Source organism: Ostrea edulis, chromosome 5 (assembly GCF_947568905.1).
Source record: "Ostrea edulis chromosome 5, xbOstEdul1.1, whole genome shotgun sequence".
Lineage (NCBI taxonomy): Eukaryota > Metazoa > Mollusca > Bivalvia > Ostreida > Ostreidae > Ostrea > Ostrea edulis.
Genome location: NC_079168.1, coordinates 66,470,406 through 66,483,162, shown reverse-complemented (window position 1 = coordinate 66,483,162; position 12,757 = coordinate 66,470,406). Strand labels below are relative to the sequence as shown.

Sequence of the window (12,757 nt, the reverse complement as noted above, 5' to 3'; positions counted from 1 at the left end):
TGGGTTCCCATACTAGATTAGACTAATCACGGATACTCTGTAGTCACAACTGGGTTCCCATACTACATACTATTTTTGCAGGGGGCATCAGTTCATCTAAACATACATGTACTGCACATATAAATGCCAAATATGTTGCCTGAAGTATATGAAATGGCAAACTTTTGGGCCAGACTTACGAATGGACAAGATTTACTGTCTCTTCCCTGGATGTGAGTAAAAATAAGCCTGCTGTACCTGTAAAGTTTGTCGATCTTTCTGAATATCCCCAACAGACGACTGCGTGGATTTACTATCCTCTTCAATATCTTGTATCTTATCAACAACAAAAAAATCAGATCATGTAAAATTCATCACTTAATGAAATATTGTACACAAGTAGCAATGTACACATATCGCTCAGACCAAAATCTTTTTGAGTCACTCTTTCCATTTTGTATGACATTTTGTGTATTGTGACAAATGGTTCAGCATTAAGACACATAGTGTAGCATGTAACACTGCTGTTCATCTGGGATGATACCACTGTCTGCTGACTTGGTAGTGTGAGTATTTTATTTCCATAAATAAAAGCTTCATAAATAACTTGTGTGTAAACTTTTTGCTTGAAAAGCACTGATTGAACACATTATCTAGATACTACTTTTTAGCAAATTCAAATAAATTCATAGACACTGTCACCCAAATAAAAATCTATTAACAAACAGTGCATGTGTCTTTGAAATTCATTCCTACCTTCTGTTGGAGAACTTGAAGTTCATCCTCTAAATTCTCCTTTTCTTTGGTAACAATAAATAACTTCTCTTCCAAGCCTCGAACAACAACTTCATGTACAAACAACATACAGTAAGTCTTACAACATGGTTAGAAAGTACCTGCTACTACCATATAGCAGATTTTTTCCACAGGGTGATAAATTTGGCTTATTTTAGCGGTTAGATAGCTTTCTGCCAAAATTTCACTCACCAGATATGCACCCAATTGCGACGTCAGTATTTGCAAGAGAGATAACTCCTCCTTGTTTGCTAAATTTATTCTGTTAAAATTATTAGCATAACTATGAGCCAGGAAATCGCCAAAGAAGTAGGTACAGTTTCTAAAGTCATCTGGCCCAAAATATCGATGATTTCACAGCTCAAACCCTGGCATTCAAATAAGGAATAGATTAGCAAACCCCAAACCCGCTCAGTTTGATCAGCAAAATGATTTGTGTCATATGACGAGAGCTTAAGGTTGGCATAAAATTGCAAAAATGCCATTTTCAACAAAAATATCCACAAATTCAGGTGGTTTTCCTTTCAGAAAACATACAGCGCATGCGTCGAGCAAATTCATATTCAAGCATGTTTTTCATCTTATAATTATACACAATATATATCATTTTCATTTTGCTTGACAAATGCGCACATCTTTTCCTGAGCAACAATCTGTATGACATTTGACAGTTTTCAGGCTTATGTTGAAAAAAAGGTGGGAAATGTCTTATTCATGATGTCATAATGCTATTGAATTAGGAATATCATTCTGATTTTGTTGACATAGTATACCTGGCATATATTCTACAGTAACTTTCTTAAAACGCTGATTAAGGTTAATTCCAGACACATTTTATTGAGGGAACATTTTTGGGCCTTTTTATATATACAATCGTACCCTGTTCTTTTAGACCAGTGAAAAAACCCGCTATATGGTATATTCCAAAATTGATTGATATTCAGAAGTTTCAGCTGATTATGTTGAATCCAGTACATGTACATCTTACCTACAGGGTCTTGCTTTTTTGATTTTCTGCCTCCCTGCAATAAGAAATTACATTTATATTCTTTTACCTCGAAAAAAAAAGTTAAAAATGAAAACTTTACTTTAAATAGAAGCCTTAAAATCATTTTTTTTTTTCTGTATTGCTGAAATAGAATAAATTACATCATACCCCACAAATTACACTGCAACAGGTGACAACCACCAGTGATGTGAGGGTAACCATGGTGACCAGAATTGCCATCTGGGGGGAGAGACCCAGTGGTTCCTGCTCCAGCAGAGCCTGTACTGATGGGGGAAGCTGTGAAAACAATTGTTTACTTAGAGGCTACTCCAGAACACCTGCTTCATTCGTTATCAATTATTAATCATTATCATGGTCTAAATTCTAAAATTGCAATTTTCTTTCTCACAATTCACCTATGAATGTAAATTCATGAAATAATGTGCATGTCCTTCGCAAAAGATAAGGAATTTTTAGTTTCTGTTTAGGCTCAAAACAATTTTTCCACAATCATAATTTAGAAGAGAGTAGAAAAACATTACATTACTGTCTCCCTCTTATCCCCAAACAATACAAGATGAAATACATACTTTACATTATACAGTCAAACCTCGTTATCTCAAACTTGATGGGAACAAGAAAAAACTTCGATGTATCCAAAGATTTGAGATATCGAGGGTAAAATACTTAAAGAATAAGTGTTAGGGACATCCAAATCACTTTGACATATTGGTGTTCGAGATGCCAAAGTTCAACTGTATTTACAACAATCAGTACGCATACCTTGGTGATGAACCACTTCAGGAATTGGTCACTCTTCATCCATGGCCTCTCAGCTTTGTAAGCCAAATCTTCCTTCTCCTCCAGGTCAGCATCATTGATCTTCCTGGACAAAAACTCCGACTGACTAAAGGAGTCGGTGTCAGCTTGGTCGCCTTGTGTCGATGCCTCTGAGGTAACACCAGCTGTCTCTGCTAAGGAGGGTTGTATGTCTTGAGTGGACATAACAGAATCTGGAGTAGTAACAGAGTCAGGAGTACTTTCTGGAATTGATGTATCCTCCGGTCCTTTACTTTCCTCTCCTGGTGGTTGAGCTGTGCTGGGTTGTGTAGTGGAATCTTTGGATTCTGTAGGTGGAGGAGGAATTTCTGCCTCACTGGAACCTGGCTGGGTAGTTGATACAAATGGGCTTTCAGTGACTGTTTCCTGTTTATTGTCTTCTACATTCCCTGTGTCTGTAGATGATGGTTTCTCCGCCTCTTTCTGAGTTGTTGACACAGGAGGGGCCTGTGTAACTGCATCCTTATTTTCCTCACCAGCTTCAACAGCCACTACAGCTTCTTCTGCCTTGCCCTCTTGTTTCACAGAATCCTGGAGTTTGTGAGGCTCATGTGACAATGGTTTCCTAGACAGGAAGTCGGCTGTGGCATAAGCATCCACAGTGGAGGGAAGATCAATCTTAAGGTTTTCAGTGTCTACTACTGTCCGAGTGGCATTCTGATGGTCCCCAACAACTGCAGTATTCCTTGTGTTGTCAATAATCTCCTTGCTGTCTACACTGTATTCACTTTCCATGGAAGACATGAGTTGTTCTACAGGGGAGGTGGATGGCACAGCTGAAGCTGTCGTCTTCTCCTGGATGGGTTTATCAGTCATTTCATCCCCCATCTGGGACTGTTTTCCCTCTTCCTTTGTCTTAATTTCCTCAGTTGGAACATTCATTTCCTTCACATTCTCATCATCACTTGGTGAATCAGGACTGGTATCTTCATCATCCAGAAACTTTAGAGCCGACAGATCTGGTTTTTCATTGTTTTGTGTCAGTGTTTCAGATGGCTTTTGTTCACCGCCTTCCACTTCTTTTTGAACAGTTGTGACATTTTCAGAATTTTCCTCTGTTTTTGTTTCAGTTTGATCCACCTCTACACCATTTTTCTGGGTATTGTCTGCCTTAGCCTTATCCTTTTCCTCTTTGCTTTCTTCACTACCTTCACTTGGGACATCCTCTACTTTACCGTCCATAGTAAGGCTGCTTTTCTCCAAGTCCGTCAAATCTTCAGATTTAACTGCTTCCTCTATGTGCACTTCAGTGTGTTTGTCTCTGTCCTGCTCACTAGCCTCAGGAACAGAATCTTTAGAATGTGCTGATTCTGATGTCACTTTCAAGGAGTCTTGGTTGACTCTTGAGGACTCGGCAACTGCTTCAGTTTGTGTTGGAACAATATCAGTTGATGATCCAGTATCAATATTTAGAGACTTCATCATTGTTTCAGTTTGAGTAGGCAGAAGAGAGGAGTCGGGACTTTGTTCCAGAGGTTTGGTCACTATATCAGACTGAGCAGTGGTCTGTTTTGTCACATCCACTGTTGATTCAGACTTGACCAGCTCATCCACTGATACAGATGAAGTGAACTGCTGAGAGGATGTGGAGGACAACAGTTCTGACTCCGTTGGCTTTGCAACATCTCCTGTAGGAGTGGGATCATCAAACATATCCAAGGGGAATGGGGTTCCATCAATGATAGTGAAGCCCTCCATGACCGTCTGCTGTGTGATTGAATCAACTGTGGAAGCCTCAGTTACTGAGGATGGGATCTCAGTCAGTCCTGGAGTGCTTAAACTGCTGCCAGCCTTTTCCTCTGACTGGGAGGCGCTTCCTTCCACTGTAAATGAATTCTGCAGCATGTTCTCTTCCTTCTTGTCCTGTATCACAGACGACGGCTGAATCCCTGCTTCAGTATTCCCCTGACCTGTTGGTGGACCATCTTTGTCAGTCAGGGAAGGCTCCACAGCTAAACCACCAGAAACCTGACTGTCAACCTCCTTCCCTGCATTCTCCACCACTTCCTGTTTGATGTCAGTGATACTTTCCCCATTCCCAACTTCAGTTTCATCTGCTATCTCCGTGTCATCTTTCTCTGATGTTTTCTGATCCTCAGGCAAAGCTTTGACATCATCAGAAGTTTCCTTCAGTAAACCTGCTACCTTCATTTCCTCTGATTTTTCATCTGCTTTAACACCATCATCTACCTTTAAAGATTGTTTTTGTTCTAAATCTGTGCCAGATGAGTCTGTTTTTTCTGTTGAAGTTGTAGAGGGTACATCTTCCAATGATTCTGCTTGTTTTCCTTTAGCTCCTTCCTCCAACATTTTGTTTAATTCTGAAATAAAGAAATACATAGAGTGAACATTATTTCAATATACAATGTACCAAGTCTAACAATATATAAATATTCATTATCCAAATTAACAGCAGTTAACAACTACGTGGATCATCTCATTTTTTTTTTTTCAAGGTAAAAAGAAATTTCTAGCTTTGGGTCAATTCAGTAAGATCAATATCATGAAATAAATAAAAAAAAACAATATCATAAAATCATAGAAAAAACTATTATATCATATAAACACAGTAAATCACAGAAAAAGCTATTATATCACAAAAACACAGAAAAAGCAATATCGTAAAATCATAAAGCAGAGGAAATACAAAATCAATCATAGTAAAAACATATTGAGAGAGAAAGCGGGAGAGAGAAATTAAATGAAGAGTTCAAGTTTGACAAAAAACTTATAAAGTGATTTTGAAAGAGAAAAAGATTTTTCTAAATAATTTTTTTAAATTGTTATGTTTGCTTTCTAGTAGGTAAAACAGTATTATGCTTGTTATTTAATATATTAGTATTGATTGATTGTATCTTGTTTAATGTCCCTCCTGAGAATTTTTCACTCATATGGAGACATCACCAATACTGGTCAAGGGCTACTGTGACAAGGGACATCCGTTTTTAAGGTCATCTCCAAGGACTTGTGACATTCACACCTGATGCAGAGCGTTTGTTGATGGAACTGTCACTACCTGTTATAATGACTTTGGTCTGTTGCAGCCGGGATTCAAACTCTGACCTTCTGCATGCGGGGCAAATGCTCTACCTTTAGACCACCGTGGCAGTTCTTGATATACTGTATAGCGGTTTTTTTCTGCGGGGTGATAAATTTGGCTAATTTAGCGGTTATATAGCTTTCCGCCAAACTTTCACTTGCCAAATATGCACCCAATTGCAACTTCAGTATTTGCAAGAGAGATAACTATTCCCTGTCTGCCAAAATTTATTCCACTAAAATTATTAGCATACCTTCAAGCCAGCAAATCACCAAATTTTAGACCCGCGGAAAAAACTCGCTATATGGTGTTAGTATTGATCAGTTCTGTTTGTAATCTTGTTGCTACACCAGTTTTGCAAACAATTTTGTTAATATACTATTTTTAGTCAAAACAGTTTTGGTAGCAATCTTATTAGTAAAGGTTTTAGTCAAATTATCATTAAATATATATATTCTTATCAAAGATCAATATAAAAAATTTGAAGGAGAAACAGTTAGTAGTTTGCTAGTATTGAAAGTGAGTAGTACTTCATAAATAGTTTCACTGTTAGTGGCCTTTTACCCTCAATATCAACTTTGTCTTTATCATCAATATCATGAAATGAAAGCAGTGTCTCTCTTAATTCATCCAGCTTTTCCTTCACCCGATTTTCCTTTTTAACATGAATCTGACTGCCTGAAACCAATAGATAAAAAGTCAGTACACCCACCACCTTCTCTCTACATGTTTGTACAGCACTTTTAGAACTTCTGCCATGCAATAGATTTGGACTATGAATATGAGACCAGTGAAACTCAAGGCAATATAATGACTTAGTGTGGGTGATGGTAGATTTTTGCATCAAGGAGGCTTGTAAACCTTGTAGGAGGTAAGAATTTTTTGTCATTTTAAATACTATAAAGATGTTACTTGAAAGGTGTTTGTAAATCTGCTTTGCACTAGGAAATACATGTATATATGGATGACAAATGTACTATGTATCTGTGAGACGCTTATGAGTTAAATGTCCTACAAGCTTATGAGACAAATGTCCTACAATCCTGTGAGTTAAATGTCTTACAACCCTGAGTTAAATGTCCTATGATCCTGTGAGTTAAATGTCCTACAAGCCTGTGAGTTAAATGTCCTACAAGCTTGTGAGTTAAATGTCTTACAATCCTGAGTTAAATGTCCTACAATCCTGTGAGTTAAATGCCCTAAAATCCTGTGAGTTAAATGCCGTAAAATCCTGTGAGTTAAATGCCCTATAATCCTGTGAGTTAAATGCCTTACAGTTGTGTGAATTGGTGAGAACTACGTTTAAAATTATTTTTTAATACATACCTGCTTCTTTATCCATTTTATGTTCTGTAGTGTCTTGAACTTCTTTTGTCTCCTCCACCTCTGTGGGGTCCTTTTCATCAATGGAAACTGGATCAGGTTTTTCTGGGATGGGGTCTTTCTCATCATTGGAAACAGAATCCATTTTTTCTGTAGTACTTTCCTTCTCACCACTGAGTACAGAGTCAGTTTTTTCTACCTTTGTTTTGATCCCTAGGTCCTTTTCTTCCCCTACTTGATGCTGGCTATCTGAATCTGGGGTTTCGGTGACTTTCTCCTCTCTTTGCTTTGTCTGGGCAGTGTCTAGATCCTGACTTTGAGTTCTGCTTGTTCCCTCTTTTTGCTCTGTCTTGGCAGTGTCTTTTGGGCCGTCTGAATCCTGACTTTCAGTTCTGCTTGTTCCCTCTTTTTGCTCTGTTTTGGCAGTGTCTTTCAGGGAATCTGGGGATGGTGGAGCTGACTTTTCTTTATCTTGCTTAAAAATCAAAATAGGAACTTGGGAATGAAGTTTTGAAATATAAATTCAAATTAAGAGGTCTATAGAACACATCTCTCACTTAAACAGTGCATTCTTTGTTTTGATTTGCATGTACATGTATAGATACATACATTTATACCACAGTACGTGTGTGAGGAAACTACTACACTGTGGTCTTCTGCAGATTTTACAGGTGACTCTCAAAAACTTGGAAGTCAACAGGACCACATTAAATCTTCCAAGAGATTAAAGTTTCTCCAGTCTGGAAATTGGCACTTTAATTGACTAATTTTATCTTTTCCACTAACAGGACATAACTCTGTTTACCTTGTCTGATTGACCATGGCAAATTTTTTTATTTTGTAACACTACGTAATATGCTTAAAACTTAATATGGAGGAAAAATATACATATTTTTATCAGCATTTGCATCTCATTAATATCATCTATCTTTTAAACTTTAATTAGATTAATTGATAATTTCAAACAAGCATAGAACAGACCAATAAAACTATAGGTTGGAATACCTTGGAAAGTGACAGTGCTAATTACCAGGACCCAAAGCAATGTTTTGATTTTAAAAAAATGGCCATCCCTCATGTAGAGTCCACAAGATGCTAGATCATGAGTGACCAATGGCTTGTGTACACATTAAGCACTTTTGAGATGTCAAGAGTAAAACGTAACAGGACTTGAATTTTACTTTGAGAGTAAATTTGCTTACCTATAAAGAGAAAACAATCAGGACAGATTACTTCAAGAGGTGAAGAACTTTGAGGGATGACAGTATGAGCCAAGAAAAGGCCATTTGAGATAAAAATTATGTGCACTCCTAAAGGGTATAAGACACAACTGTCTATATGACACACCTGTCTATAAGACACACCTGTCTATATGACACACCTGTCTATATGACACACCTGTCTATATGATACACCTGTCTATATGACACACCTGTCTAGAATTACATGTACATAATGCATAAAGATCCATCAGCAGACCAGATTCATTGGAGCTAGACCTTAATGGGTGCAAGATTTGTGCACGATTTGAGTATGTATGGCCATGAAATTCCGGAAAGCGGCCACAGTGACCTTGTTTTGGGCCACAACATAACCCATCCACCCCAAGATGCATTATCTGACCAGATTGGATAGTCCTCGGCCTCACGGGGTGAAAGATATAACTTGGATATGAATAAGCTAACAGACAGAGAGATGGACAGACAGGAAACCCAAACCATAATAACACCAGTCAAAAGGCGGAATAACAACACCCGTCAAAAGGCGGAATAACAACACCCGTCAAAAGGCGGAATAAAACACCCGTCAAAAGGCGGAATAACAACACCCGTCAAAAGGCGGAATAACAACACCCGTCAAAAGGCAGAAGTATCCTAACAAAGGGAGTGGACAAAATTCTCAAATAGTTATAGATTAAGTACCTGTTTAGCTTTGTTTTATAGATTAAGTACCTGTTTAGCTTTGTTTTATAAAATAAGTACCTGTTTAGCTTTGTTTTATAGATTAATAATAATAATAATAATAATAATGATTGGTTTTATATAGCGCCTTATCCAGTGTATGCTGCTCAAAGCGCTTTACAATTATCAATGTACATTATTACCCCGGCAGACCTTATATCAATCTAGAACTTTCTCAGCCTCCTAGGAAGGATACAGTGCAAGCGCTAGAGCACTAGCATTCTAACAATATCTTTCACTGTCTATAGCCAGGTACCCCTTTTACACTTGGGTGGAGTGAGGAAATTCATGTAAAGTGCCTTTCCCAAGGACACAACGTCAGCCCTGCCGCGGCCAGGACTCGAACCCATGACCTTTCGGTCGAGAGTCTGATGGCCTAACCACTCAGCCACCGAGTACCTGTTTAGCTTTGTTTTATAGATTAAGTACCTGTTTAACTTTGTTTTATAGATTAAGTACCTGTTTAGCTTTGTTTTATAGATTAAGTACCTGTTTAACTTTGTTTTATAGATTAAGTACCTGTTTAGCTTTGTTTTATAGATTAAGTACCTGTTTAGCTTTGTTTTATAGATTAAGTACCTGTTTAGCTTTGTTTTATAGATTAAGTACCTGTTTAGCTTTGTTTTCTTGTTCTTTATCTGCAAAACAGAAAGGAAAATTTCATTATTTTCCTGTATACTCGATAGACAATAAAATAAAGTGACGAAACATAGATAATACATATTATCAGTAGCACAATTACATAACATCACTAGTATACATACTAGTTTTTTTCTGTGTAACACACATAAAATTATTCTAGTGTCCATCCGTTTTATAAGTCTATTGGATTTTTTATGATGCAAAGGTGCGTGTTATGTACAGTGTGTGCACTATATGCAACCTTCTGTCGATCTATACATCTTTACAGAGACTGACCTTCATCATTCTCCCACCAGATGTCATCTTCCTCATCTTCAACCTCTGTGTCATCCTGATCTTCCTCATCATCCACCTCTGTGTCATCCTTAGCCTTGTCTGGAGGTGGCTTCATCTCCATCTCCACTATCTTCCCGTCAGAAATCTGCAACAACAAATATAACATTCCATGGTCTTCTTACATTCAGAAGTTTTTATATATATGTACCGGAGGCAAAGTTTGAATTTTACAAAAACTACTACATATCTTCATCGAAGATAATAACCCTATAATGCTCAATAACCAAGTGACTTACGGTAATGTTAAATTTTCATAAAGTATAAATTTACAAGTGCATGTGCATCATCCCCCCCCCCCCAAACAAATTGCAATATGAGAGGAAAATCCAATTTGATAATCAAAAGACCTTGTCTTTGCATAATCCTGTTACAATAGTAAAAACATTTCTCCCAAATGTAAACAAATTTAAATCCTCCCAAAAAATAATAAATTTTCATTCCAAAGTGATCCTCCCGTGGGGATCCGGGTTAGAATAGGTCCTTGGTACACCTTACTTGTCGTAAAAGGCGACTAAATGGGGAGGTCCTTCGGATGAGACCACAAAACTCGAGGTCCCGTGTCACAGCAGGTGTGGCATGATAAAGATCTTTCCAGCTCAAAGGCTGAAAGTGCCTAAATTTTGCAGCTCTTCACCGGCAATGGTGACGTCTCCATATGAGTGAAAATTCTCAAGTGGGACGTTAAACAATATAAAATCAATCAATCCAAATTTATCTGTCTGATGTATATAGAAAGACTTGATCAACTGAATTGTGTGATGATCCCACCAAATTTGAAATCTTTTACACACTGAATTACAATTTTCCTTGCATCGTTTGTAAATTCTCAGAATCTTGAAGGGCTTTACCTTGTCTTGATCACCTTCCTGTCAGATTGCCATTTCTATCTTTTTTATTACTATAGTCTTCATAACTGTAAAGTTGTTTGGACATTCTTACTGTTCATTACCCCTGTTGGTACAATAAACTGTGGAGGGGGGTTTCCACTTTGTATTCATTACCTTTGTTGGTACAATAAACTGTGGAGAGGCCTTTTCCACTTTCTATTTAATACCTCTGTTGGGACAATAAACTATGGAGAGGGTTTCTTATTTTCTAGTCATTACCTCTGTTGGTACAATAAACTGTGGATAGGGGTTTTCCACTTTCTATCTATTACCTCTGTTGGTACAATAAACTGTGGATAGGGGTTTTCCACTTTCTATCTATTACCTCTGTTGGTACAATAAACTGTGGAGAGGAGTTTTCCACTTTGTATTCCCTCACAAATGATCTTGGAAAATAGCCAGTCTTTCCATCCACCTGTAACCATACAAATGTCACAATAAATACCCTGTCAAATGTTTATATGAATATTATATCAAAGTTTTAAAATACTTTACTGTAAATCATATTTTATTTGCAAGAATATTATTCACGCATAATTTCGCGAGACCTGTCCATAACGAAAATCTAATTCTAGCGAATAAACTCATCAATATAGAAGACTTAAGCAATAATAAGTAATGATTTACAAAAGTTACGCTTTGTGAATAAATACATCATTTTATCCTTGCAAAAATAAGGTCTCGCAAAATAAAGGCGATCTACAGTAATTCACCAAAAGTATGACAAGCAATCAAATTTTATAAAGATTGTTAACCATAGATAAACCATAGTTTTACATGATATGCATAATTTTGTCTGTCTAGTGTATGCTGACTGTATTTCAGATTTCAAATTCAATACATTGAGCTTTTATATTTTCTATGAAGTGGATGTTTAGACACGATTCACTGATTTTAATACAGAATTTTTGCGCTGTGCAGGAACGACTGATTAGAATGTTTATACACCACGGCCATGTGATAGTAATCAGTTGTAGGACAAATGTTTCATTTCTACATCCTCCAGATTTATTTCCCTCGCCAACTCACATAATTTATTCAAATGTATTTCCCTACAAGTGACATATGCCCCTACAATAATGTTCAATGCGCTATAAAGGCCAGAGTGATCCGTAACTCGAAAGTCCCATATTTCATATCCCATTGCATTGACTTACAATATCTCCACCTTCATATGACTTATCAATATCAATGGTTCAAAGTAGAAGCACTGTGTCAATTTCCACTTTCATGCAATATGATAGTTTAATTTAATCAATAACCATGAGAGGAAAATGTTGAATATATATATATATGTGTGTGTATGTGTTGTTTGCATATGTGTGTGTATATAAGCATGTGTGCTTTTATATATATACATGTTTCCAAGTTTAATAGAAGGTATGCTGCCATCAAGTCAGACATAGTTACACCCACACTATACAAATTCCCAGCATGTTGTGAGTCAGACATAGTTACACCCACACTATACAAATTCCCAGCATGTTGTGAGTCAACATATGAGAAACGTTCTTGTAACACGCGAAAATTTGTGCATTACTTACCAGTTGCATACAGCAGCCTATCACTAGCTTATAGGCAAAACATTGGCAAATGGTGAAAAATTATGCATGCACAAAATCTTGGTTCATATTCAGTATATAAAAACTTATACCACTGTATTTCAGTGTGCTTGTGACTTGTTAATAACATATTCTTAAAATAAACAACACATACCAGCATGTGTGCTTATTTTGCATATATAACAGGAAGGGAGAAAATGCAATGGACCAGACCAAGATTCAAACCTGGGTCCCCTGAATCTCTAATCAGTTGCTCTATCAACTGAGCTATCTGGCAACCAGTGACTGAACCCATCTGACCGCCACATTCCTCCCTTCTAAACGTCTTGGAGCCATCAACCCTGCAGGATCTTTATCCCCTGGCAGGTGCCCTCACCTGTCAGTTCCAGGGACTGGTCTATGGC

General features: G+C 37.3%; 1 protein-coding gene across 5 annotated transcripts in view; it reads right to left on the bottom strand.

Moving 5' to 3' along the window:
* LOC130054680 (transport and Golgi organization protein 1 homolog) overlaps window positions 1–12,757 on the bottom strand; it is a 31,633-nt gene that overhangs the window by 17,455 nt on the left and 1,421 nt on the right. For 4 of the 5 annotated variants that reach the window (XM_056165161.1, XM_056165162.1, XM_056165164.1 and 1 more), the window contains exons 3-12: window positions 11,117–11,206; window positions 9,845–9,989; window positions 9,536–9,564; window positions 6,969–7,440; window positions 6,207–6,320; window positions 2,546–4,923; window positions 1,931–2,059; window positions 1,763–1,796; window positions 736–824; window positions 238–315 (exon numbers count right to left, since the gene is read on the bottom strand). In XM_056165161.1, the coding sequence (XP_056021136.1) occupies window positions 238–315; window positions 736–824; window positions 1,763–1,796; window positions 1,931–2,059; window positions 2,546–4,923; window positions 6,207–6,320; window positions 6,969–7,440; window positions 9,536–9,564; window positions 9,845–9,989; window positions 11,117–11,206 (3,558 nt within the window). The remainder of the gene's footprint in view (window positions 1–237; window positions 316–735; window positions 825–1,762; window positions 1,797–1,930; window positions 2,060–2,545; window positions 4,924–6,206; window positions 6,321–6,968; window positions 7,441–9,535; window positions 9,565–9,844; window positions 9,990–11,116; window positions 11,207–12,757) is intronic. The other variant, XM_056165165.1, reaches the window with a different exon arrangement.